At 62.4% G+C, this 26,621-nt stretch overlaps 1 protein-coding gene across 1 annotated transcript; it reads left to right on the top strand.

Moving 5' to 3' along the window:
• The first annotated feature begins 1,511 nt into the window (after nucleotides 1–1,511).
• Nucleotides 1,512–24,682, top strand: FAM117A (family with sequence similarity 117 member A). Its single transcript, XM_054176653.1, has 8 exons — nucleotides 1,512–1,643; nucleotides 15,474–15,640; nucleotides 19,869–19,958; nucleotides 21,392–21,502; nucleotides 21,948–22,082; nucleotides 22,736–22,958; nucleotides 23,280–23,400; nucleotides 24,131–24,682. The coding sequence occupies exons 1-8, from the start codon at nucleotides 1,529–1,531 to the stop codon at nucleotides 24,468–24,470; spliced, it is 1,302 nt and encodes a 433-aa protein (XP_054032628.1). The 5' UTR covers nucleotides 1,512–1,528; the 3' UTR covers nucleotides 24,471–24,682.
• The last annotated feature ends 1,939 nt before the right edge of the window (nucleotides 24,683–26,621 follow it).

The raw sequence follows: 26,621 nt of genomic DNA, 5'->3' as shown, positions 1-26,621 counted from the left end.
GGACCTCAAGGCTCAGCCAGCTCCAACCCCCCTGCCATGGGCAGGGACATCTCACACCACAGCAGGTTGCTCACAGCCACATCCAGCCTGGACTTAAAACACCTCCAGGGCTGAGGCTTCCACCACCTCCCTGGGCAACCTGTGCCAGGCTCTCACCACCCCCCTGGGGAAAAACTTCTTCCTGACCTCCAATCTGAATCAGCCCTCAGCTTGTCTCTCCAAGCCATTATTAAAGGTCCCTCTCCAAGATGCTGAAGGGAACAGAATGTTCTGGAAACATGAGCTCAGCAAAGCTCACTTGGGTCAGAGGCATGTGGGGAACCCAAGGCAAGAGGGAACCCAAGCCAGCTCTCCATCCCCCTCCTGTTGAGGCTGGTGGGGATGGGTCAGACCCTGCAGGGGGCCTGGACCTGCCCAGCCACCCAGGGAACCACATCTGCCACCCCAGGCCTGTGTGTGGCAGAGCTGCTCACCGCTGTGCCCAGCACCAAACCCAACGTCTTTATTCTCCTGTTCCCAGCTCTGTTTCACACCAAACTCGGGCCAGGAGGGGCTGTGGTCAGAGATGTTGCATTTTGGGCGTCTGAGGGGTACAGAAAGTGGAAGTTTGCGCAGTTAAAACCTGCAGCAGAACTTCCTGGAACAGGTTTTTCGCTTTCAAAGGCAAGCAGCTGCCAGCGTTCACTTGGCCTAGGGCAGAACGTCTGGGGGGAGAAACCTGTAAAAATAGCCAAAGCTTCTTTAAGGCCCTGGGAGGGGAGACCGAGAGCTCAGCGCTGCAGACCTGCGCCTTCACCTCGACTCTTTCGGAGCCGTTTCGCTTCTTTCTGCCCTTTTCTTTCGTCTCTGGAAGGGGAAGGAGGGCAGAACGCGGCCTAGCTGCCTCCCCGGGGGTCCGAAAAAGGCCTGGGCCGGCTGGGCCTTGCATTTCCTGCTGCTGCTGCTGTACCCTGGGGAGGGAAGAGGCCGCGGCGAGGCGAGTGGCGACACGGCCGGGCCGTGCCGTATCGGGACCGGCAGCACCGGGCCGAGCTTTCCCGTCCCTGTCCCCGCCCCCTCCCCCCTGCCTCCTCCCTCCCAAGGTGAAAGAGAAACCGGGCCGCAGCCACTGTGGGGCCCCTCTGATTGGTGTTCGCGGTGAAGGGGTGGGGTGCTAAGGAGGCTTATGATTGGTTTCCCCCACTAGAGTCGGCTTGTCGGCTGCTCCGATTGGTTCTGCCACCCCCACGGGGGCGGGAGAGAGGGCGAGGCTTGGGCGGTGCTTTCCTCTGGGATTGGCTGTGGCGCGGAGGGTGACGCCTGTTAATCCTTAACGCGTTCGTGATTAGCTACTGTAGCAGCGCGTGCGGGGGGAGGTGCTTGTAGAACGCTCTCATTGGCTGCCGGTAACGGGGGGGGCGGATCGGTTGGCTGCGGACACCCAATGAGCGCCGGGTTCCTCTTGCCGGCCCGCCCCCGGAGCGCTGATAAGCGGCGCGGCGGGGCTGGGGGGTCAGTGCGGCGGAGTCGAGTCGGGTGCGGGTCGGGCATGGCGGGGGCGGGCGGCGGCTCCTGCTGCCGCGGCGGGATGGGAGGGCCCCAGCCGCTGCGTGCCACCGTCCCCTTCCAGCTCCAGCAGCGCCGTGGAGACGGGGGTCGGGCAGGTAACGGCGGGAGGAGGCGGGCAGCGCCGGTGCGCAGCCGGGTTTGTGGGGAACACGCGTGTTCCCTGCCCCCGGTGTCGATGGACGGGCCCGGGCCGGGCGTCCGAACCAGCACCCAGGGCCACCTCGCTGGTTACTAGGGCCCGGGCCCGGTGCGACCCGCTCCGCAGCGTGCCTCCCCCGGGAAGCGCTCTTCGCCCTGGGGCCCAATGGCTGGGATGGGGCTGAGCTCTGCTTCACCTGGTGCTGTGCGCACCGACACCACCTCCCTCCTGTTCGGGGCTGTCGAGGCAGTGCCGGGCTTGGCGAAAAGCGCTGCGTGCTCGGGAGGCTTCCCCTCCTTCATCTTACCTGGCTAGAAGTGAAAGAGAAATGCGAGAACCGGGGGCAGGGGAGGGGGGGAAACGAACCTGGGAGGGAGCGGGTCACGACACCGAAGACAATGAGCGAAGGGAAACTTCACACGGTGGGACGCGGCCCCGGAATAGCCGAGCCACGCACAAGGCTGCCCGTGGGCTACGGTCACCCACGCGAGGCAGGGGCTTTGATCTCCGCCCCGTGGGCTTCCAGGTCTCCCCTCGGGGCTGGCCCTGGCCCGCTGCGTGGGGCTTCCTGTGGCGAGGAGCTGGCCGTTTGGAGGCGATTTCACCGAAAAACCCGAGCCCTGGCTTGCCTGCAGCTGATGTGGCTTGATCGGGAAGCAATAGTTTGATTTCTGCTGATAGCAATCGGCCCTCGATCACGTTACTGAGATTTTTCTGACCCCTTCAGGAATGCTTCTTTAAATATAACTTCTTTTTTTTGGGGGGGGGGGGGGGGGGGTGAGCTAATAATAGTTTTTGGCTTTTCTTTCGGTACTTAACTGCCTTTGGCTGTTCTTGAGGTACTTAACTGCCTTTGGCTGTTCTTGAGGTACTTAACTGCCTTTGGCTGTTCGCGGGGCTGCTTTTGGATGTCAGGTCCTTGCTTGGCCGCTCGTTATCACCAGGAGGAATTCAGCTAGCGAGTGAAACGACTTTGGGGGTTAAACGTGAGATCAGACAGGCTTGTGGGCATGGAGAAACGCTGGACAAGCTTTGGGCCGGCCGATGGCGAGGGTGGCAGCTGCAGGGCTGGGCTCTCCTGGAAGGCAGGAGCCGCTTAGGTCGCTTTGCAGAGGGCAGCGCTGCAGCCCGGCCCGCGGTGAGGATTAATGGCCCTTCCCGAAGCATCCCGAACGTCACTGCTTGAGCTGTACGACCCTTCCTGCCCCTGGCGGGGTCGGTATTGAGCAGAGAAGCTGTTAAACAGCTTTCTTCTTGCTGCATTTACACTTGAAACAGGTTAATGAAATACATCCTTTCCAGGGCCACTCGCTGCTCCCCTCTCAGCAGCCAGGCCAAATTGAGGTGAAGTTGCTCTTAACAGGGCAGCTCCTCAGGAGCTTCAGATGTCAGGAGGTGAAGCAGCTCTCAAAGGAAGGAGAGCCAGGCCTGCCAGGGCTCTCTGGGCTGTGTGAGAGCTTTGGGCTGTACCTGCTCCAGAGCCTGGTGAAGACCACTGCAGCTTTACTGAGGGCAAACCCCTCAGAGCTGTGCTGAGATGAACCAGCATTGCTGCTCTTCATTTCTTCCTGGCTCTGTTCCCCCCCAGCTGCTCAGGCTCTAGGAGGTTGGGTTGTTTTTCCCCTCCTGATCATAGTCATTTCATGGACACTCTGGGAGGTGTTGAAGTTTCCCCTGCTCTCTGCCTCCTTGCTGTGTGGAAGCCTCCATTTGCTCCCTGCCTGTGTGTGTGGGAGCTGCAAGCAGTGAACTGGCAGGGTTTGAGTGAAAACTGGGCTCCTGGTGGTGAGTCATCCTCTGACACTGCTGCTCCTACCTTTAGGGGAGCTCAGAGTGGAAATCCATTGCTCTACCACAGCTTGGCTCTGCTGCCTCTGAGCTGCTGGGTTGCTGTGGTTCTGGCTTGGCTTGGGGAGAGGGGGGAGTTGAGGGGTGATCCAGGGTCTGATCCTGCAGCTGCTCTGATAATAGAGGATCCCATTGAGATGAGGAGCAGCTGCTGAGTCTCTCAAAGGGCTTCTGTTCAGAAGAAGAGCTGGGGGGTGCCAGGAAAGAGGCCTGAGGATGTTTGAAAGGGGCTTGACTTGCTGCTTAGAGCTCCAAGATGTCAGCTCAGTGGTGAGCCTGCTGTGTGGCTTTGGGGTCAGGGGGGGGTCTTTGAGTTGCTTCTCTCTCTCCAGTGATGTGGTTTGAGGGGGGGATGAAGCAGGTACAGTGCTGACATTTGATGCTCCTCAGGTGCAGCCTGGGCCTGTCCCTGTCCCATCTGTTTGTGTCAGGTGGGTTGAAGGCAGCTGCTGGGGTGGGCAGAGGAGGCTGGCAGGGGGGCTGCTGTGTGTCCCCTGGGGTGGGATGAGCTGGGGGGGTGGTTCTGAGGTTTAAACAGGTCAAGGGCAATGCTCCTGCTGCTGGGGGCCTTGGTGGCTTCCTCCAAAGCCACTGAGAAGAGGCACATGTTGGGCAGGGAGCTTCCATGCTGGGGTTGGTTAGTCTGGAGGAAAGGAGGCTGAGGGCAGACCTGACTCTCTGCAGCTCTCTGGAAGGAGGCTGGAGCCAGCTAAGGGTTGGTCTCTTCTCCTGAGGCACAAGTGGTAGGACTGCAGGACGTGGCCTCAAGCTGCAGCCCCAGGGGAGCTTCAGGTTGGATGTTAGGACCAATTCCCTCCTCTCAGATTCTCTCCTCATCAAGGCCTGGCCCAGGGCAGCCCCATCCCTGGAAGGATTTAAAGGCTGGGTAGGTGTGGTTTAGTGGTGGCTTGGCAGGGTTGGTTCCACAGTTGGCCTCCACCTTGGAGCTCTTCCTTTGACCATGATGATTCTGGGATGCTCTGAGTCTTGGTGATCTGCATTGGCTCAGAGAGGGAGAAGATGGAGTATGGTGGACAAGCCAAGCTGTGGCACACTTCATCAGTTGAGCCTCCTCCTCTTCCTCCTCCTCATTCCATACTAAATGGGATGTAGGTGAAGATGGGATGAAGAGCTGCACCAGGAGCCACCTACCCACTGCCTTCTGAACAGAGTGGGAGGAGGAAGGCCAACTGTCTGTTTGCCTTCCAAACACTGCCTGGGTGATGATGTGGCACAGGAGAGGAGGAGCAGCGAGGTGCAGGCATGGCAGTCCTCAGCTCTGAGCCTCTGTGGGCACTTGGGGTTCCTGAGTGGCTTGCTCTGGTCTTGCACTGCATGGGCTTCACATGAAGCCTCTGTGCCAGCAGAGCTTTCCTGACCAGAACCCAGAGGAGTTCACCACTCTCCCCACAACTCTGGGGTGCATTTTAGCTGCTCAGGAGGTTGCTGTTGGCTGAGCTGACTCAGCCAGATGGGATTTGGGTGCCTGCCTGCCTGCTGAACTTGCCTGCTTTTGAGATGTCCAGGGGGGGTTTGCTGTGTGCCTCCTGCTAGAGGCCCTCGGTGAGCAGGCTGCCCAGACATCTTTATTTGGTGTCTGGATGAGTCCTGGGCCTGGTGGGGGAGGGAGATGAGTGGGCTCTGTTGGCAGTGTGGCTTTAGGGCTGAAGTTGTCTGCTCCTGGAAGTGCTGTGGGCTTGCTGCCTGCATGGCAGGGCTGCAGCAGAGCTCTCACAGTGTCTTCTCTGCTCCTTGCAGAGAAAGGTGCTCAAGGCCAGGTTGGAGCAGCTTGGGCTGCTAGGAGGTGCCCCCTGCCCATGGCAGGGGGATGGGAGGGAGTTAGATGATCCTTAAGGTCTCTTCCAACCCAAACCATTTTGTTACTCCCTTTGCTGAGTGTGGAGGTCTCCCCCCTGCCCTCCCCTTCCATCTTAGCTTAGGGCTCCAGGCCTCACTCTGCTTCAGCAGTGGCTATTTAATGGGGGGGTTGTGTCCTGAGGAAAGGGCCTGAGGGCTTTGGTTACTGACATCAGGATCCAGATGTTTGTGGTGTCTGCTCCTGAGGTCTTTTCGGCGCTGTTTTGACTCCTGCACTTCTCCAGGGGGTGCTGAGGCGAGGAGGGGCACAGAGGTTTGTGGTGAGAGAGAGTCCCCCTTGGAGAAGGAGCTGCTCAGTTTGGAGAGGGGAGCAAAGCCCTTCAGGAGAAAGGAAGGTGGTGCTGCTGCCCCATGGGATCCATCATCAGGACCTCATCCTGCCTTAGCCTGGAGCTCCTGCTGTGTGTGAGCAGGCTGAGAGGAGGTGGAAGGGTTAAACACAGGTGGGGGGGAGGGGAAAACCAATCCTGGAGGGATGGAAAAGCCTTGGAAGATGTCCTGCTGCTGCCCTGGCCAGGAAGCATCCTGCCTCTGTCCCCTGGAATCCCCTCAGTCTTTGTGCAGAGCACAGTGGGTGGCTGAGGTTTGGAGGCAGAGCTTTGCAGGTGGCTTTGTTTAACGGGGAGTGAGCTTCTGGCCCGGTAATTGGAGCCCATTCAGGGCCTCGCAGCCCTCAGCTGATCCAGATCAGACCTGCAGCCCAAACTTGCTGCTCCCAGTTTGTTAGCCCCTGGATAGGGGTGTGGGAAAGGGGAAACAAAGGCCACATCTCTAGCTGATCTTGGCTTGTGCTGACATTCTGTGGGTGAAACAAGTTTCCCCCCTGCCTGGAAACGCTGGGGATGGCATTTGCAAAGAGGCTTTTGCAGGGGGAAGGGATAGGACTGGGCAGTCAGTTGGACTTGTTCCCTCTGCAGCAGGGGAGCTGGGGAAGGGCAGGCAGAGGGAACCTGAGCAGTGCTCAGCACAGAGCTTAAAGGCTGGGGGAGCAAGAGGCTGGGGCCAGACTCTGCTCACCTGGGGCCCAGGAACAGGACAAGGAGCAGTGGGCACAAACTGGCACCCAGGAGGCTCCATCTGAGCAGGAGGAGAAAGTTGTTTGGTGGGAGGGTGCTGGAGGCCTGGAGCAGGCTGCCCAGAGAGGTTGTGGAGTCTCCTTCTGTGGGGAGCTTCCAACCCCTCCCAGGGCATTGTGCTGCTGGGCAAGCTGCTGGGGGAGCCCTGCTGGGGCAGGGGGCTTGGGCTGGCTGAGCTCCAGAGGTCCCTTCCCACCTCTACCTCTCTGGGATCCAGGGAAAGGTGCAAGGGGAGCCAGCTTGGCCATTGTGCCCCTGGGCAAGCTGCTGTGGGTGTCTTTAGGTGGGGAGGTAGGACTGGCTGAGCTCCAGAGGTCCCTTCCCACCCTCCCCATGCTGGGATCCAGGGAAAGGTGCAAGGGGAGCCAGCTTGGCCATTGTGCCCCTGGGCAAGCTGCTGTGGGAGCCCTGCTGGGGCAGGGGGCTTGGGCTGGCTGAGCTCCAGAGGTCCCTTCCCACCTCTACCTCTCTGGGATCCAGGGAAAGGTGCAAGGGGAGCCAGCTTGGCCATTGTGCCCCTGGGCAGCCTGCTGTGGGTGTCTTTAGGTGGGGAGGTAGGACTGGCTGAGCTCCAGAGGTCCCTTCCCACCCTCCCCATGCTGGGATTCCAGTGCTGTGCTCTTTGACCAGCCCTGTGCACAGCAGAATGCTGCAGAGGCTCTTTGGAAACTTGCCCCTGGCTGGGTTCTCATTGGTGACTCCTTCAGCCTGGGGCTTACCTGAGAGCACTGAATGGAGCATGGCAAAGCTTTCAGCATGTGCTGGGTGAGGAGGGAGCTGGGGGAACAGGAGCAGCTCTCTGAGCAGCTCTGCTCTGGCTGTGGGGATCACTGGCTGGCTGCAAAAGCAAACCCAAATCCTTGGCCTAAGCCTGTGAGAGAAATAACCTGGAGCACCAGGTGCTCTGAGCTCTCCCTCTGCAAAGCTCAGGTGTTGAAAGGGCAGCATCCACCTGAGCTGCCTGGGAGCTTCAGGCATCCTTTGGCAAGGAGGCTGTGCTGGGTGGCTCTGGGAGGCTGCCTCCCCTCCCCATGCCTGAGTTTCTCCTGCTCTGTGCCCATCCTTTCAGGCTGGGAGGGCTCAGGAATGGGAAGTGCAGAGTTTGCTCAGCTCCTGGCTTGCTGGAGCCTGAGGCTGCTGTGTGCCACCACTGGATGCACTGCTGAGGGCTTAGCTGTAACCCAGGGCTGCCAGCAGCTCCTTGGAGCTGGGGTTGCTTAGCCTGGAGGAGGCTCAGGGGGGACCTCGTTGCTCTCTACAACTACCTGAAGGGAGGTTGTAGCCAGGCAGAGGTTGGTCTCTTCTCCCAGGCAGGCACTCAGCACCAGAACAAGAGGACACAGTCTCAAGCTGTGCCAGGGGAGGTTTAGGCTGGAGGTGAGGAGGAAGTTCTACACAGAGAGAGAGATTGGCCAGTGGGATGTGCTGCCCAGGGAGGTGCTGGAGTCCCCAGCCCTGGAGGTGTTCAGGAGGAGACTTGCTGGGGTGCTGGGTGCCATGGGTTAGTTGGTTGGGTGGTGTTGGATTGCTTGATGGGTTGGACACCATGATCTTGAAGGTCTCTTCCAACCTGGTCTGGTCTATTCTGTTCTGTGCTGCTTCCCAGCTGGAGGAGGCCCCAGGGAGGGACTCAGAAGGCTTGTTAGATGTTGTGATTGATGTTGGTTTGGTTTTCTTTCCCTTGCTGCAAAGTTGCTTCAGTAGCTTTGGGTTGGACCCTGGAATGGGTTGTCCAGGGAGGTGGTTGAGGCCTGGAGGTGTTGAAGCCCAGGCTGGCTGAGGCTCTGGCCAGGCCTGATCTAGTGTGGGGTGTCCCTGCCCATGGCAGGGGGGTTGGACCTGGCTGATCCTCGTGGTCCCTGCCAACCCTGACTGGTGCTAGGATACTGTGACCCTCCAGGGAGATTTCATTGGCTCACAGAATGCTTTGGGTTGGCTGGAAGGGACCTTCAAGCTCAGCCAGCTCCAGCCCCCTGCCCTGGGCAGGGACACCTTCCACCAGCCCAGGTTGCTCAAGGCCTCATCCAGCCTGGCCTTGAACACCTCCCCTGGGCAAGCTGTTGCAGTGCCTCCCCACCCTCACTGCAGGGGATTTCTTCCTCATGTCCAACCTAAAGCCCTCCTGCAACTGACCTTGAAGGTGACCACGGGAGGAGGCTTGGCCATCAAGTGTTGCTGTGATCTGTGCCCTGAAAGGACAGGAAACCTCCTTCCCCCCCCTTGCTTTCCACCTTGTCTGGACCTGCAGCACTCTCAGGGATGTGCTCCTCTGGTTCTGCTTTGCTTTGGCTGCCCTGGAAGGCTTTCAAAGGCTTGAGAACACAAAGCTGCTCCTCTGGAGAGGGAGAGCCCTGCCTCTTGCAGTCAGCTTGCTTCTGAGATGCTTATCAGGAGCTGATTTCCATAAGGCTGACAATAGGAGAGAGGGGGGAGGGGGGGAACCCCCCAAAGCCACAGCTCTGTCTTGATTGCTTGGGTTTCACTCTCCTGCTGGGGGTGCCATGGGTGATCCTGCTCTCTCCTTAGTCACCTCTCTTCTGCAGGAGCAGAGGGAACAAGTCCTGAGGCTGCAAGGTTTGAACAAGTTTTTGCTTGCTCCTGAAGCACTCAGTGCTCAGCAGAGGCTGCCTGCCCAGCTGCTTTGGGCTGGGGTTTCTTTTACCTCCCCCCCTTTAGTTCTTACTTCACTCTGACACCATGGAGCCAGTCCAGAAGCATTCCCAGCCTGGAGCAGTGGGGCAGAGAGGAGACCCCACCAAAGTGAGGCCTAATGTGGGGCTTCAAGCCCAAAGGCTTGGAGGCTGTTGAAGTTCTTCAGTTCCAAAGCCAAGCTTCCAAGTCAGCTGAGTTGAAGAGTTCAGCTCTTCTCCTCCCATCAGCTTCAGGCCCTGAGCCCTGTGGGAGGGAGCTGCTGTGTAACTGTTGTCTGCATCCCAAAAGGACAGCTTGAACTGGTTGGTGTCCTCTGGTGATTCCCCACAGTGCTCTCTGCAGATGTTGTGTCCCTTGGGCAGCCCTCCCCAGCTGTGCTCTGGACAGTTTGTCACCAGGGGAGTGATTGCAAAGCTGGGAATCTCTTCCCCTTGTGTTCCTAGGCCAGCTGGGGAGCCCCTGGGGCTGGGTTGTGCCAGCTGGCAATCCAGCTCCACAGCCTGCTCTGGGATCCTCTTTCCCCTTGGCTTTCCCCTCTTGCACCCCTCAGTGGCTTGCTCTTCCCTGTGTCAGGCAGGGAAGGGTTCTTTAGGGGTTCACAGATGGCACTGGGTTGGACAGGACCCTCCAAGGCCTTAGCCAAGCCCCCTGCAGTCAGCAGGGACATCTCCAAGCAGAGCAGGCAGCCCAGGGCCTGAGCTTGAACGTCTGCAGGGCTGGGCAGGGCCTCCAGCACCTCCCTGGGCAGCCTGCTCCAGGCTCTCCCCAGCCTGGGCAGAACTCCCTCCTGCTGTCCAACCTACCTCTGCCCTGCTCCACTCCCCAGCCATGCCCCCTTGGCCTATCCCCTCAGGGCCCTTCTGAGCAGTCCCTCCCCAGCCTGCCTGTGGCTCCCCTTCAGGTGGGGAAAGGTAGCTCCAAGGGCTCCCCAGAGCCTTCTCTTCTCCACAGAGGTTGGAGAGGGCCTCAGAGCTCATCAAGTCCAGCCTGCCACCCAGCACCTCCTGACTACCTAACCCATCCTCATCTCTCTCAGCCTGTGCCTGCAGGGGAGGCTCTGCAGCCCTCTGATCATCTTTGTGGCCTCCTCTGGACCCTCTCCATCAGGTCCATGCCCCCCTTGTGCTGGGGGGTCCCTTAGCTGGACACAGCCCTGCAGATGAGAGTCCTTGTGGGCTTCCCCCCACCCAGGGCTGTGCTTTGGGAGCAGCCAGTGCCTGCTTGGGCTGTGGCTAGGGTTTGAGCAAGGCTCATGAGGGGCACTGTGGTCTAACCACAGCTTCTGCTTCTGCCCTAGAAGGTGCAGTGGATTGCAGTGCTCTGAGGGCTGTGGCCCTGTGCTCCTCTTGCCTGCAATGAGCAGAGAGCTGTGAAATCCCATCCTGGCCTGGGTGGGAGCTTCCCTTCAGTTGTAGAGCTGCTTGAGAGGCCAAGGGCTTGGCACTTCACATGCTGAGAGCTGTGGGGCACTTCCTCTGCAGAGGCCTGAGGTAGGCCCTGGAGGTGCTCAGGGCCAGGCTGGATGAGGCCTGGAGCAAGCTGGGCTGGGGGGAGGGGTCCCTGCCCATGGCAGGGGGGGGCTGGGACTGGCTGAGCTGTGGGGTCCATTCCAACCCAACCCATTCTGTGCTTCTCCAGAGGTCCCTTCCACCCCCTGCCATGCTGTGCTCTCCAGTGATCATTGAATCAATAAGGTTGGAAAAGACCTCAGAGATCATCCAGTCCAACCCAGCCCCTCCTGACAGCTCAACCCTGGCTCCAGGAGCCACATCCAAGCCCCTCTTGAACCCCTCCAGGGATGGGGACTCCACCACCTCCCTGGGCAGCACATCCCAAGGGCCAATCTCTCTTGCTGGGAAGAACTTTCTCCTCACCTCCAGCCTGAACCTCCCCTGGCACAGCTTGAGACTGTGGCCTCTTGTTCTGGTGCTGGGTGCCTGGCAGAAGAGCCCAACCCCCACCTGGCTCCAACCTCCCTGCAGGGAGTTGCAGAGAGCAAGAAGGTCTCCCCTGAGCCTCCTCTTCTGCAGGCTAAGCAACCCCAGCTCCCTCAGCCTCTCCTCCCAGGGCTGTGCCCCAGACCCCTCCCCAGCTTTGTTGCCCTTCTCTGGACACCTTCCAGCAGCTCAACCTCTTTCCTGACCTGAGAGGCCCAGAACTGGAGCCAGGACTCCAGGTGTGTCCTGAGCAGTGCTGAGCACAGGGCAGGATGAGCTCCCTGCTCCCCTCCAGGGATTCCCAGAGCCAATGAGTGCATTGCCTGCCCCCTGCTCTGGGCTGCTGTGAGGAGCTGTGCTCCCTCCTGGAGCAGCAGCAGCACCTTGGGGTGCCAGGAGGAAGCTTGGGGCTGGCCTCCAGGGTGGCTTCTCAAATCCTCTGCCCCTTCTTTCGGGCACAAGAGTGTGGGGAAGGCACAGCCCTGGGGAGAGGCAGCTCCTTCCCCTGCAGGGTGTCTCTCAGTGCTGTGCCAAAGCCTGGGGCTGCTCAGCACCAATCCTGCTGCCCAGCACAGCAATCAGGGGGCACAATCTCCCTTCATCTCTTCCCTCCTGGGGGGTGGGGAAAAAACCCCAAAGCCACTGGGTGAAGGCTGAGGGTTGTCTCTGGGCCTCCTTCAGCAGCAGCCTCTCAGGCAGCTGGGCTGAAGCTGCAGCTCCATGGAGGCTGCCTGTGGGTGTTGAGGCTTTGGGGTTGGGGCTTTGACACCAGCAGCACTTCTGCTGCCTGCTGGAGGTGCTTTTGGCCCTTGGGGCTGTGTGCTCTGGTCAAGTATCATCTGGTGGAGTGAGCTTAGATCAGGGGTGAGGCCCTGCTGGGGCTTGTGGGGCACTGGGGATCCTCTGGAAGTCCTGCCCCTGTCTCTTGTCCACTTTGCTCTGCTGGGACCTCACCTCCAGTTCTGGTGCCCCCCAGCAGGAGAAGGACACAGAGCTGCTGGAGAGAGTCCAGAGGAGGCCACAAGGATGAGCCAAGGGCTGGAGCAGCTCTGCTGTGAGCACAGGCTGAGGGAGCTGGGGGTGTTGGGGCTGGGGGAGGCTCCAGGGGGACCTCAGAGCTGCCCTCCACTAGCTGAAGGGATCCTGCAGGAAGGCTGCAGAGGGACTTGCCCTGAGGGTGTCCAGAGCCAGGCCAAGGGGGAATGGTTTGCAGCTGAGGCAGAGCAGGCTTAGGCTGGAGCTGAGGAAGAAGTTCTTCAGCCTGAGGGTGGTGAGGCCCTGGGAGAGGCTGCCCAGGGAGGCTGTGGCTGCCTCCTGCCTGGAGGTGCTCAAGGCCAGGCTGGATGAGCTGAGCCTCCTTGAGAGCTGTCCCTGCCCACGGTGGGGAGGATGAAGCAGAGGATCCCTGGGGTCCCTTCCAACCTAAGGCAGCTCTGAGGTCCCCCTGGAGTCTCCTCTGCAGGCTGTGACTTTCTGCTTGTGAGCTGCACCAGGCTGTGCCTGGGGGCTGCAGGGATGGCTGCTGGAGATAGGCTGAGGGCTCTGCTATCTGCAGCAGCTCCAGGGGCACATGGGCTGTGGCAAGGGCCACAACCTGCCCCTCTGTCAGCTGTGGAGCTGCCCTGGAGCAGCTCCAGTGCTGGGGGCCAGGTGGCAGCTGTGCTGGCTCTGTGTTGGAGGCATGATAACAGCCCTGAGCAGTAAACAGGACACTCCACCCTGCCCTGCTGCCTCTCAGCCACCCTCCTCCTTGGGCCTGAGGCCCTGGGCTGAGCAGCAGCCTCTGCCCCCTCACACAGGGCACCCCCCCCCCAGCCCTTGGGGCTCCTTGGTGCTGCCTGAAAGCAAGCCAAATCGTTCCAGGCAGAGCTGTGCCTGCTGGAGAGGTCCAGCAGTGGCTCCAGGTGGTGGGCAGGCACCAGGGGAGGCCACATCTCCTCTGCTTGCATCAGCCAGGACCAGGGCAAGGATCCATCCCTGTGCTGGGCACTGGGGAAGCCACATCTCAACTGCTGCCTTCAGTCTGGGGCCTCTCACTCTGAGAAGGACATTGAGGGGTCCAGGGAGAGGCTCTTGGGGGGGTCTGGAGAGCAGCAGCTGAGGGGGACTGAAGGAAAGGAGGCTGGGGAGAGACCTCACTGCTCTCCACAACCCCCTGAGAGGAGGTGGGGGTGAGGTGGGGGTTGGTCTCTCCCCCTAGGGAACAAGTGGTAAGACAAGAGACAGCCTCCAGCTGCCCCGGGGGAGGTTTGAGTTGGAGATGAGGAACAGTTTCTTGCCCAGCCCTGGAAGAGGCTGCCCAGGGCAGTGGTGGAGTCCCCATGCCTGGAGGGGTGTCAGAGCCATGGAGGTGATGTTTGAGGGCCATGGTTTGGTGTGAGCTGGGCTCACAGCTGGGCTGGATGAGCTGCCAGGTCCCTTCCAAGCAAAGGGGCTCAGGCATGGCTCAGGCATGGCTCAGGCATGGCTCAGGCATGGCTGCTCTCGAGGGCCCTCTGGGCTGCTGTGGGCCCATGGAAGGCTTGCAGCACAGTGGGGGCCCCAGGTCAGCCAGGGGGTGCTGCTTGTGTCAAAGGGGACTCTGGGAGAGCTGCTGGGGGGGTTGCAGGCACTCTCAGAGGGGTGCTGGGAGAGGAGCTGCCCAGGGCAGGGAGAGGAGAGGAGAGGAGCTGCCCAGGGCAGAGAGAGGAGGGGAGGGGAGAGGAGGGGAGCTGTGCTGCCCAGGGCAGGGAGAGGAGGGGAGCTGTGCTGCCCAGGGCAGGGAGAGGAGGGGAGCTGTGCTGCCCAGGGCAGGAGCAGTCAGCTCCCCTGCCAGCAGCTGAGTGGTGGTGAGCAAGGTGAGAGGAAGAGAGGGCTGAGGTCATGCCTGCTGGGGAGGCAGGCCCCAGAGCCCATGGGGGCCAGGAGGAAGTGCTGGGGAGTTGCCTCAGCGAGCTGGTGTCTGGCTGAGCCTGCACTGCTGGGACCAGGCCTGCAGCTGCCAGCTGGCCCCAGCACAATCAGCCTGCAGTCCGGTGTGGGCCTTGGGAGGTGTGGCTGCCAGGCAGGGCCTGAAGCTCTGCTCCCCCTCCCACCTGGCTCTGGGTTGGTTCCCACCCTTTCCTCACCTCCAGCTGCAGTTCCTCCCCTGCCAGTGGCTGGTTCAGCTGATCCAGAAAGGTGATGGCTCCCACCCCCTGTCCCTGCAGTGGCTGCTCAGCCCCCTCTGTGCAGAGGCATTTGGCAGAGGCAGGACTGGTGTGGCACACTTTGGGGCTGGCCTTGGCCTGCCTGCCATGCCCTTGTTTTGGGGGGGGGAAAGCAGAGCACTGCTCCAGCTCTGCAGCCCTCAGCACAGCAAGGACATGGACCTGATGGAGAGGGCCCAGAGGAGGGCCCTGAGCAGAGGCATGGAGAGCCTCCTCTGTGGGGCCAGGCTGAGGGAGCTGGGGTTGTTCAGCTTGGGGCTGAAGGCTCTGGGGAGGCCTTGGAGCAGCCTGCCAGTACCCCAAGGGGGCTACAGGAAGGCTGCAGAGAGACTGCTGCCAAAGGCCTGCAGGGCCAGGATGAGGAGCAGTGCTCTGCAGTGAGAGAAAAGCAGATTGAGGTTGGGTGTGAGGAACAGGTTCTGCCCCAGGAGGCTGCTGGAACACTGCCCCAGGCTGCCCAGGGAGGGGGCTGAGGCCCCAGCCCTGGAGACCCTCACAGGCAGGCTCAAGAAGGCTCTGATCTAGTGGAGGATGTGCCCTGCTGACTGCAGGGGGGGTGGGCTGGGTGACCTTTGGAGGCCCCTTCCAACCCAACCCACCCTAGGATCCTGTGAGCACCTGGAGAGCAGAGCTGGGCCTGGGCCACAGGGCTGGTTCCTCTGGGCCTGCCTTCCTTGCCAGGAGGCCACAGGGCTGGTTCCTAATGTGCTTGGGGATTTGCATGCCTAATCAAACTGAAATGCAAACAGCCTCTGCTGCTGGCTCCAACTTGCCTTTTTTGGGCTCTGGCTTAACCCCCCACCCCCCCCCCACCCCCCTTTTCTTTGCCTTCCTCAGCTGTGAGGGTGAGGAGGGGGCTGCAGAAGAGGGGCAGCTGTGCTGCCTGCCCCTGGGCCACACGCTGCTCACCTCCAGGGGCTGCTTGTTGGAAGCCTCTGGTTCCCCTGAAGCAAATGGACTTCTCCAGGCTGTATCATAGGATGGGTTGGGTTGGAAGGGACCTTCAAGATCCCCCCAGCTCCAACCCCCTGCCGTGGGCAGGGACCCCTCCCCGCCAGGCCTCCTCCAGCCTGGCCTTGAACACCTCCAGGCCACGTTTGCTGCTGCTCGTCTTTGCAGTGGCTGTTGGCTCATTGGCTGTGGTGGCTGCTGCTGAGATGCTGGCTCTGGAGGTCCTGATTGTTCTTCTCTGTGCCCTCTTCTCCAGCCAGTGTTCCCTGTGCTGCTGCCCTGGAGAAGGCCTCCTGCCCCTGGCAGCCCCGGGTGCGCCGCACCTCCTCGCTCGACACCGTCCTGGGCTCCTACCTGCTGGGGCAGTGGCCAAAGGATGCTGAAGGAGCTGCCACTTCCTGCATGAATGACAAAGCCACCCAGGTACAAACACCTCCAGGCTGCCCTGGGGGGCTCTGGGCTAGGAGAGGGATGCAGAGCTGGCCCCAGGGGTGAGCAGGGAGGGTTCAGCTTCCTTCTGTCCAGCTGCAACTTTCTAGGAAGGGATTACTCCCCCCCCTACCCCCTCCCCTTTTTGCTTCTCAGCTTCAGTGGCTTCCACTCTGGGGCAGTGCTAAGAGTTTCCTTGGCCCTGTTTGGAGGCAGATGGCCTCTGGCTTTCTCCTCCACTCTTGGCTCCATGCTGCTGGCTGGTTGTTTTGCTCTCCCCCTGGCTCGCAGCTCTGGGCCAGGCCCTTATGTAAGAGGCACGGGCTGCGTGCCACGGGCTGGGAGGAGGCAGGGGTGCTCTCTGCTGAGGGCCCTGCTGTCAGAGAGGAGCAGTGCAGGGGGTGGAAGGGCTCCAGGCCTCGAGGAACTCTTAGCAACCTGTAAATATTGCTGTGTGGCAGCAAGCAGCAGCTGCCTGTCTGCAGAGCTGGGAGAGCCCCCGGGGAGGAGGGCAGCAGCCCTTGGCTCCGGCCATTTCTTTGGCACATCCAAGCCCTGGGCAGTTTGCTGGTTGGATCTCTGCTGCTCCCCACTTTCTGACTGGGCTGCTGGCAGGGAATTCTCCACTGGCTTCCAGCTTCCCTTGTCCTTTTCCCAAGCCATTCCCTGCCTGCCTTTGGCTTGGGCTGCAGCGGGGCAGGAGCGCTGCTGAGGGAGGGCAGGGGCCGTGCTGCAAAGGAAGGGGAAGAATCTGACGGGCTTGCTGGGGCAGGGGAGCACACTCTTCCTCTCTGCACACACTTCACCCTCCTGTTCAGGGGCTGAGCAGTTTGGGGGAGAGGCTTGGAGGGGAGCAGCACCTCCTGCCCTCCCCAGGGGCAGGCAGCAGGAGGGGAGCTCAGCCTCTGCCCTGCAGGCATGGCCCAGGCTGGGCCCCGGTGTCTGCAGCCACCTTGCAAATGCTGATCTCACCTTGCACCCCTGGAGGGAGCAGGGCTCTCCTCCTCCCCACACACCAGGCCCTCTGCCTGCCCACTGGCTTGGCTGCTGAGTGCTGGCAGTGAAACCCTGCCTGGCAGACCCAAACCTGCCCCCCCCGAGAACCCTCCGGGACTCTGCCACTCCTCAGGCTTCCTGCTCAGCCAAACCTGGGGCTTTGCTAGCCAGCACTTGTTCCCTTCCCTCCTCAGTCAGCTGCTGAGCAGCTGCTTTGCAGGGCCCTGCAGATTGGCTATCAGAAGGTGGTTAAGTGAGAGCTGGAACTGCAGGTGCTTGGGGGAGGGTGGCAGCACCACAGGGGCTTTTATCTTGCTGTGCAAAGCAGAGGGGGGTGGTGGTTTGGGGTTTTGGCTCCCTCCTTTCTCTGAGGAAGTGGTTTGGCCACAGTTAGTACAAAAGGTTCTGTCATTTCCTCCTGCCCTGCCTGCCAGAGGTGGGACATGTTTGTGCTCTGGGCTTTCCAGGCCTTCCTACTGCAGCTTGCATCTTCACTGCCTTCTTGGGGTGGGTTTGTGGTGTTTGTCAGCCCTCCCTCCCCAGGGGGGTTGTGCAGAGCTCTGGGGCTCACAGCAGGCTGAGGAGAAAGTGGTGCAGCAGCTGGAGCTCAGCTGCCCCCAGGGGTGTGGGACATGGCTCTGAGACCTTTGCCTCTTCTCCTCAGCTCCCTTCTGGGGCAGCAAATGACACAGTGCTTTGGGCTGAGGGCCAGAGAATGAGGTCTGGGTTGCTGAGCTGAGTCCTGGAGGTAGGAAGTGAGCTCAGCTGTGCCATGTGCTGAAGCTGCAGGGCTGGGCTCTGCCAGGGGGTTCCTCCTCCTGTTGCTGTGTTCCTCAGCTCTGGAATGGCTGAGGGACAGCTCAGGGATGGCTGCAGTCAACACTTGGGAGCTCAGCAGGTGGATTTCTGCTCTCCAACCACACTGGAGGCTGCAAATGGAGCAGAGCAGGTTCTGAGCTGTCTGCTGCTGACAGGCACTGCCCAGTGGAGCCCCAGGCAGCGAGTGGCTTTGGCTGTGGGGAGCACTGTGTGAGGAGGGGGTTCCCCCAGAGCCTGCCAAGGGTTGGAATCCTGCCTGGAAATCACCTGGGACCCTTTGCAGGAGGGGAGACCTGGCAGCTCTGTGGCCAGCCTGCTTTCTTCCTTCAGTTCACATAGACTTTAAAGCCTGTTGGGGGAGGAGAGGCTGCTGCCACCCCTGTGACTCAGGAGGGGAGCTGGAAGCAGCTGCTGCTCTTGCAGCAGCCTCTGGGGAGATCAGGAGAGGAACTGTTCTCAGGCCCTTGCACCTCCTGGCAGCCTGGGGCTGGAAGCTTCATCCAGAGCCTCCCACAGGCCTGGCAGGGGGTTGAAATGTGATGTTTGGGGGGAGGGAACGATGTGCCTTGGGACTGCTGAGATCCCAGAGCCTGTGGGAGAGAGCTGAGTTCAGTGGCAGGAAGCTCACACCCTCTGCTGATCAGATTAGCAGCCCTTGCTGATCTCCATGGATAGGCACTGCCTGAAAGCAGCTGGGGGGCTGGGGCTGAGCCCTGCAGGGCAGGGCTGGGGGCTGGAGCAGCCCCTGGGCTCTCCCAGTGTGTGTGTGCAGGGCAGGCAGGGGCTGGGGCTGCAGCTGGGGGCTGCAGGGCAGGCAGGGGCTGGGGCTGCAGCTGGGGGCTGCAGGGCAGGCAGGGGCTGGGGCTGCAGCTGGGGGCAGCAGGGCAGGCAGGGGCTGGGGCTGCAGCTGGGGGCAGCAGGGCAGGCAGGGGCTGGGGCTGCAGCTGGGGGCAGCAGGGCAGGCAGGGGCTGGGGCTGCAGCTGGGGGCAGCAGGGCAGGCAGGGGCTGGGGCTGCAGCTGGGGGCAGCAGGGCAGGCAGGGGCTGGGGCTGCAGCTGGGGGCAGCAGGGCAGGCTGGGGCTGGGGCTGCAGCTGGGGGCAGCAGGGCAGGCAGGGGCTGCAGCTGGGGGCAGCAGGGCAGGCAGGGGCTGCAGCTGGGGGCAGCAGGGCAGGCAGGGGCTGGGGCTGCAGCTGGGGGCAGGCTGGGGCTGGGGCTGCAGCAGCAGGTCAGGCAGGGGCTGGGGCTGCAGCTGGGGGCAGGCAGGGGCTGGGGCTGCAGCTGGGGGCTGCAGGCTGTGCTCTCAGGCCTGGGCAGGGCTCTTCCTCTGGGTGCACTCAGTGCCTGCAGCCTGCCTGGGGCTTGGCTTCTCCACAGCACTGCTTTGGCTTCTCTCCTCTCCCCCAAGTGCCTGTGGTGATGAAGCCACTGACTGCTGGGCAGGGCCTGGTGGCCAAGGCAGAGAGTGCCAGGGTGGAACAGAACAGAGTTAACCAGGTTGGAAAAGACCTCAGAGCTCATCCAGCCCAACCTGGCACCCAGCACCATCTGATCAGCTCAGCCATGGCACCAAGGGCCTCAGCCAGGCTCTTCCTAAACCCCTCCAGGGATGGGGACTCCACCACCTCCCTGGGCAGCACATTCCCATGGCCAAGCTCTCTGGCTGGGAAGAACTTCCTCACCTCCAGCCTAAACCTCCCCTGGCACAGCTTGAGACTGTGTCCTCTTGTTCTGGTGCTGGGAGAAGAGCCCAACCCCCACCTGGCTCCAGCCTCCCTGCAGGCAGTTGCAGAGAGCAAGAAGGTCTCCCCTGAGCCTCCTCTTCTGCAGGCTAAGCAACCCCAGCTCCCTCAGCCTCTCCTCCCAGGGCTGTGCTCCAGACCCCTCCCCAGCTGTGTTGCCCTTCTCTGGACACCTTCCAGCAGCTCAACCTCTTTCCTAACCTGAGAGGCCCAGAACTGGGCACAGGACTCCAGGTGTGTCCTGAGCAGTGCTGAGCACAGGGCAGGATGAGCTCCCTGCCGCTGCTGCAGGATGAGAGGCGATGGCCTCAAGCTGGAAGAAGCTGGCCTGAGATTGGCTCTTAGGAGGAAGTTCTTCTCTGGGAGGGTGGTGAGGCACTGGAAGAGGTTGCCCAGAGGAGCTGTGAGGCCTCTGAGCCAGGCTGGATGAGGCCTGGGGTCCCTGCCCCTGGCAGGGCCTTGCAGCTGGAGGATCTCTCAGCTGCCTTCCAGCCCAAGCCCTCCGCGGGGCTCCGCTCCCAGCCCCTCGGTGCCACCTCCCTGAGGGTGCTGTGAGCCTGGGGGGTGGGAGGGCTGCAGGGGCAGCCTGTGGGCAGCGCTGCCGGGGCTGTGGCAGCGGTGCCAGCGGTGCCAGCGGTGCCAGCTGCGCTCCTTCCCCTCCCTGCAGACTCCGGCGGCCTGGGGCCGGGCGGCGGCGGGGCCGGGCGGCGCTCACCGGCGCTCCGCCTCCTGGGGCAGCGCCGAGCACCGCGCAGAGGTAAGCAGCCCCCTGCCCCTGCTGGGGGGCAGGGCACAGAGGTGAGCAGCCCCCTGCCCCTGCTGGGGGGCAGGGCACAGAGGTGAGCAGCCCCCTGCCCCTGCTGGGGGGCAGGGCGCAGAGGTGAGCAGCCCCCTGCCCCTGCTGGGGGGCAGGGCGCAGAGGTGAGCAGCCCCCTGCCCCTGCTGGGGGGCAGGGCACAGAGGTAAGCAGCCCCCTGCCCCTGCTGGGGGGCAGGGCGCAGAGGTGAGCAGCCCCCTGCCCCTGCTGGGGGGCAGGGCACAGAGGTGAGCAGCCCCCTGCCCCTGCTGGGGCAGCTGCTGGGGCACAGGAGGGGGCTCCTGCTTCACATGGGAGAGCATAGAGGTAAAGCAGCCCCCTCCCACTGCTGGAGCAGGCTGCTGGGGCAGCTGCTGAGGGGCAGGGCACAGAGGTAAGCAGCCCCCTCCCCCTGCTGGGGCAGCTGCTGGGGGCCAGGAGGGGGCTCCTGCTTGGCAAGGTAGGGCACAGAGGTAAGCAGCCCCTTCCCCCCTGCATGAACCAGCTGCTGGGCAGCTGCTGAGGGGCAGGGCACAGAGGTAAGCAGCCCCCTGCCCCTGCTGGGGCAGCTGCTGGGGGGCAGGAGGGGGCTCCTGCTTCACATGGGAGAGCACAGAGGTAAAGCAGCCCCCTCCCCCTGCTGGAGCAGGCTCTGGGGCAGCTGCTGAGGGGCAGGGCACAGAGGTAAGCAGCCCCCTCCCCCTGCTAGGGCAGCTGCTGGGGGGCAGAAGGGGGCTCCTGCTTCACATGGCAGGGCACTAGAGGTAAAGCAGCCTCCTCCCAGCTGCATAAGCAAGCTCTGGGGCAGCTGCTGAGGTACAGGAGGAGGCTCCTGCTTTGCATGGGAGGGCAGTGGAGGGCACAGAGGTAAAGCAGCCTCCTCCCCCTGCTGGGGCAGGCTCTGGGCAGCTGCTGAGGGACAGGAGGAGGCTCCTGCTTTGCATGGGAGGGCAGTGGGAGGACAGGATGCTAGGGAAGATGAGGCCAAAGCCCTTTTGTTGTCATCCCTAGCACCCTGTGGCTCAGCTAGAGGCTGATCTCCTTGGCTTCCCCCAGCAGGCAGCTGTGCTCAGGTGGCTCCAGTGAAGCCACTGCACTGTGGTGGATCTGGTGCCAGGCAGGCCCTGGTTTCTCATGCTCTGTAGGCAGGAGACAACCCCAGATCCTCCTCAGGAAGGGCTCCTGGCCACCCTCCAAAGGGGGACTTGGTGATGAGGCCTTGGGAGTGCCTCTGCAGCATCCCTGGGGAGCTGCTGCTGCTGGGGGGACTCTGACTCTCTCTATTGTGGCACTCCCCTGTGGGCTGGGAGAGAGGGGGAGGAGAGAGCCAAGGCAGGCTCTGTGCTGGTGCTGTGCTCCTTGCCTGGCTCTGGAGCTGAGCCTTTCTTTGCCAGGTTGCCAAGCTGAGGCAGCAGCTGCAGAGGACGAAGCTGAGTGGCAGAAGCAGCAAAGCCCAGAAGGGCTCTCGGCTGCAGGGTGACCACACTGTGCTGCCACCACTCAGGGTAGGTTCACCTCTCCCCCTGCTCTGCCCTCAGCCCCTCTGCTGGGCAGCTGGAGGGCAAACTCCTTTGGGCAGGGCTCCAGCCTCTTCTCAGCCCTTCTGCTCTCAAGTCTGAGAAGGGAGAAGTTTTGTTCTCCTCCCAACCTCCTCAGTGTGAGACTTCAGCATCTGCTTGTGGCTTCCATCCCACCCTGGTTGGGGAGCAGACCCCAAAACAGGGGGGAAGAGATGAATGTGCACCCTGTGAAAGCAGCAGGAAGCCTGGGGAGGAAACCTAGGCCAGGCCTTGGGCAGCCTGGGCTGGTGGGAGGAGGCTGTGTCCCTGTGCTCTGCCCTGCACTGCTGTCAGTCCTCCCCCCTTGGCTTCCTGGAAGGCTCTGGGGGAGCTGTGACTGCTGAGTTGGTGCAGACAGAGCCCTGACTGCCTTGCTTCTGCCTTGTGACAGGACTGTCCCTCAGGCTTCCTTTCTCCATCCCCCATGTGGAGGCTCAGCCCCTGCTTGCACAGGAGCCTGGAAGGGCTGAACCAGGAGCTGGAGGAAGCATTTGTCAAGGGGCAGGGAGAGGAAGAGCTGCTGAGGGTAAGTGGAGCTCACAGGATGGCCCTGGACCTGCTGGGGGGGCTTGGAAGTCCTCTCTAAGACCCTGCCTGGGGCTGCTTCTTGCCTGGGGAGGTTGCTCTGGGTCTAGCTTGAGGCCTGGAGCTCTCTAAGGCCCTGTCTGGGGAGGTTGCTCTGGGTCTAGCTTCAGGCCTGGAGCTCTCTCAGACCCTGCCTGGGGAGGTTGCTCTGGGTCTAGCTTCAGGCCTGGAGCTCTCTAAGGCCCTGCCTGGGACTGTTTCTTGCCTGGGGAGGTTGCTCTGGGTCTAGCTTGAGGCCTGGGGCTCTCCACACTGGGTGCAGTGGCTGCTGGCTTCCCTCAGCACATCCTGGTGCTGTGACCCTGGGGTGGGTGACACCACCCTGCCAGCTTTCAGGCTACCTGGGGCTGGCCCCCAGAGGCTGCTTTGTGCTGTGCAGCTGTGGCAGAGGTGGTCCCAGGCAGCTCAGGAGCTGCCTGCTGGGCTGCAGCAGGGCTGGCATCCTGCTGGCTGCACACAGCTGCCTCCTGCTGAGCTGGAGGCTCTGCCCCCCCAGCTCTGGGCCCTGCCCCCCCAGGAGCTGCTCTCTGGGGGTGCTAAACCTCTTCCCTGCTGGCAGCTTCCTCGCTCCTCACACTCTGCCTCCTCCCCTAGATCCTGGATGTCCCAGATGGCCACAGAGCTCCAGCACCTGCCCAGAGAGGCTCTGCAGATGTGTCCCTGAGCCTGGAGCCCAGCAGTGGCAGCTGCAGCAGCCTCTCCCTCTCTCCTTCCCCCTCTGTGCCTCTCCAGCTCTCTCCCCACGCCCCAGGCAGGCTGGGGGCAGCGGAGGCCTCCTCGGCGGTGGAGGAGGCGCAGCCAGACCCCAAGGAGAAAGGTAAAGGCTGAAGGCAGAGGGGCTGGAGGGCAGGGCTGTGGCAAGCCCTGGGCAGTGGCTCCTCCCTGTGCTGTGCTGGGTTGGTTGGGAGGTGCAGCTGAGGTGAGGGGGAGGCTGCCAGCTCCGTGGCTCCCTGCAGCTCCAGGAGCTGCCTCCCGGGCGGTCGCTTTCCGCTGGAGGAGGCCGGCTGGGAGCTCCACAGCTGTGGCTTTGGGGTCCTGCAGCCTCAGGGGCTGAAGGCTCTGTGTGTGTGTGCTGAGTGAGAGCCTTGCTGTGGCTCCCTGTCAGGCCCTTCTCAAGCTCTCTTTGCTTCCCCAGCAGAGGGGGGCAGCCCCTCTCCAGTCCTGGCCTTCGCCGCCTCCCCCCGGCCCAACCACAGCTATGTCTTCAAGAGGGAACCTCCCGAGGGCTGCGAGAGGGTCAGGGCCTTCGAGGAGGCCTGGTGAGTGTGGCAGCAGCCCCTGGCAGGCTGGGCCCTGGCAGGGGGGCTGGGCTGGGGGCAGCCAGGGCCTCTGCTTGCTGCAGTTTGCGCCCTGAGCCTGTCCTGAGAGCTGGGTGCAGCCTCTGGGGGGAGCCTCCAGGGGCTGCTGGCTGCTTTGGGACCTGAAAGCCGAAGGGCAGAGCCTGAGGCTTGGGAGGATCCTGGCACCCCTGCTCCTTCCCAGGCCCTGGGGAATCTCTTGGGCAGCATCCCAGGAGCAAACACTGCCAGGGTGGGGGGCAGGAGGGTGGGAGCAGGCTCTGTTCAGTGGTGCCCAGCGACAGGAGGAGGGAACAGGCACAGGCTTGAGCTTAGGAAGTTCATCTGAACAGCAGGAGGAACTTCCTGAAGGCTGATGGAGGCCTGCAGCAGGCTGCCCAGAGAGGTGCTCTGGAGCCATTCCAAACCCCCCCTGGGTGCCATCCTGTGCCAGCTGCTGTGGGTGCCCCTGCTCTGCCAGGGGGGTTGGACTGGGTGATCTCCAAGAGGTCCCTTGCCACCTCCACCCTGCTGGGCTGCTGCTGTGACCCAGCCTGCTGCCAGAAGAGGCTTTTCCTGCTGCTCTGCACCTCAGGAGCCCTGCAGCTCAGGCAGTTCTGTCAGAGTGCTCAGCTCCAGGTGTTCTCCCTGTGGGTGCTCAGTGTCCTTGGGGGTGTTCCTAACCGTGTCCCCCCCCCTGTGTCTCCTGCAGCTCCCCCAGCCCTGAGCAACCTTTCCAGCCCTCCTGCCCCGACAAGAACAAAGTGCACTTCAACCCCACCGGCTCTGCCTTCTGCCCTGTCAGCCTGGTCAAGCCTCTCTTCCCAAACGTGGGCTTCCTCTTCAGGGGCTTCCCAGCTTCTGCCAGCCCTGGCATGGGCACTTTTCCCTCCTGCCAGCCCCCTGCCCCCAGCCCTTTCCTCGGAGCACGGCAGGATGCCGTGGGGGAGAGCCTGAGCGAGGGCTCCGAGCCTCCGGCGCTGAGCTACGAGCGCTGGAAGCGGAGCCAGCCCGAGGACAGCGTCGTCTTCCACAGCTCCCTGGTGGTCTGAAGCCTGGGGCAAAGCTCAGCCAGCAGCTCTGGCTCCTCAGGGCATCCATCTCTGCCAGCCTGGGGGCAGCAGAGCTGGGGAGGTAGCACCTGAGAGGCGGCGCTGGGACTGAGAGCCGCAGGAGGCTTCCTCCGAGAAACTGGGAAGCACAGAGAGTGCTGTGGGACAGCCCAGGGAGCCCTCCCCTGCTCCCAGCACTTCCCTGGGCTGGCTTTGTTCCCTGTGGGAGTGTTGTGCTGGGGGAGGGGAGCAGGCTCCTGCTCCATGGCTCTCTGAGCTGGTTGCACTGGGAGAGTTCAGGTGGGGCTTCCTCAGCAGCCCGTGGGGATGGCTGAACCCTGGGGAGGGGGAAGAGGGGAGAAGGGGCCTGGAGGACAACTGCTCTTGGGGATATTGGTGCAGGAGATGCTGTGCCTCTTGCACTGCTCAGCAACTCATCTCCCTCAGGGCACAGAGCAGGGTGGGGAGTCCCTGACCAGGCCTCCCCTTCGCCCCTCAGCCAAGCCTGGGGCTTCAAGGCACCTGTGTGAAGCGAGCAGTGCAGGTGACTAAATGTAGGAGCCCACAGATCAGCTCTGCAGAGCTTGAGGGTGAAGGTTGGCATCAGCCCTGAGCTGCCTGCCAGCTCTCCCAGAGGTTTTCCAGGTGCCTCATCCATGCTGCAGAGAGGAGGAGGCAGCCACAACTGTCCCAGCACAAAGATCCCTGCTCCAGGGGGGGTGCTGCTGCTGCTGCTGGAGGGAAGCTCCTTGCTGCTTCCAGCTGTGTCAGCCTTGGGTGGCCTGGGGCTGGCTCCAGGGGGGTGGGAGGGTGGCTGGAGAGGGCAGGACTGGGCTCTGATGGTGGAGCTGTGGCTGGCCAGGGCTGTGAGGAGCAGCTCAGCACAGTGCCTTAGAGTGGGGGAAGCAAAGCACATGGTGGGGGGTGGGGGGGAAGGGTTGATTGCAAAGCCTCCTGGCAGCAGCTCTCTGGCTCTGTGTCGTGGGGCCAAGGCTCTGGCTGGATCTGAGGCCTATTTTCTTGTACCCAGATGTAGAAACTCTATTTTCTTCCAAAGACACTATTTTTGCAGCTGTTCTGGAGTTTGTATTTTGTGGCTGGAGGGCAGAGCTGAGAGGAGAGAGGGCAGCTTTGGAGCTCCTGTGGTCAGAGAGGGGTTGGTTGGGGGGGTTTTGAGGAGGGGGGGGGGTTGGGTTTGGTTGCTTTTTGTTTGCCAGCTAGAAGGAAGCAAAAATAAATATTTCAGGCATTCAAAATAGTTCTTTGGGATTCACTGGAGAGAGGGAGGCTGGAGGCCTGCAGAGGTTAGCAGGGGTGCAGCCTGCCAGGGTCTGGGAGAAAGGTGGGGGAGGGGGTCCAGGGAAGGGGCTGGAGAGGAGCAGCTCAGGGTGTTCAGCCTGGAGAAAAGGAGGCTGAGGGCAGAGCTCATTGCTCTCTGCAGCTCCCCAAGAGGAAGCTGGAAGGAGGCAGGGTCTTGGTCTCCTCTCCCGCAGGACAGGATGGGAGGAAATGGCCTCAAGTTGCCCCAGGAGAGGTTTGGGTTGGGCTTGAGGAACAATTTCTTCCCCTTGAGGGTTGTCAAGGTCTGGAACAGGCAGCCCAAGGCAGTGGTGGGGTCCCCAGCCCTGGAGGGGTGTCGGAGCTGTGGTGCTGAGGGCCGTGGGTTGGAGCTGAGCTGGCAGCAAAGGTTCGTGGTTGGGCTCGTTCAGGAAAGTCTCTTCCACCCGGAAGAGCTGCAGCAGGGCCTCTGGGGAAGCGGGAGGGCTGCTGGCTTTAAGAGCCAATGAGGGGCTGAGAGCGCGGCCCGGGCTGCCGGGGCTGGGCAGGAGGGTGCAGGCTGAGCCCCCAGCCCGGGGCCTGGCAGCAGCTGCGCTGCTCCCGCGGGGGGAGGCTCTGCCTCCTGCTCCGTGGGGCCGCGGAAAGGAGACGGCGCCGGCTGAAGGGAAACGCCTCCAGCCCTAAGCGGCTCCTTCCTCCGGCCCCTCGGGCGCGGGCTTCCGCAGCCCCGGGGCACAGCTGCGGCGGTGGGAAGGAGCCCCCGGCAGCGCCGGGCTGCGGGGCAGAGGCCGGGGGCGGGCGGGCGGTAGGACCTGCGCGGCGCTGCTGGAGGGTGCTGCAGGCCTGGGCATGCGCACCGCCAGCCCGAGTCGC

This window comes from Dryobates pubescens, chromosome 36, assembly GCF_014839835.1.
Source record: "Dryobates pubescens isolate bDryPub1 chromosome 36, bDryPub1.pri, whole genome shotgun sequence".
In the NCBI taxonomy this organism is placed as follows: Eukaryota; Metazoa; Chordata; class Aves; order Piciformes; family Picidae; genus Dryobates; species Dryobates pubescens.
Note: the sequence above shows the minus strand (reverse complement) of the source record. Positions and strands in the feature narration are given on the sequence as shown.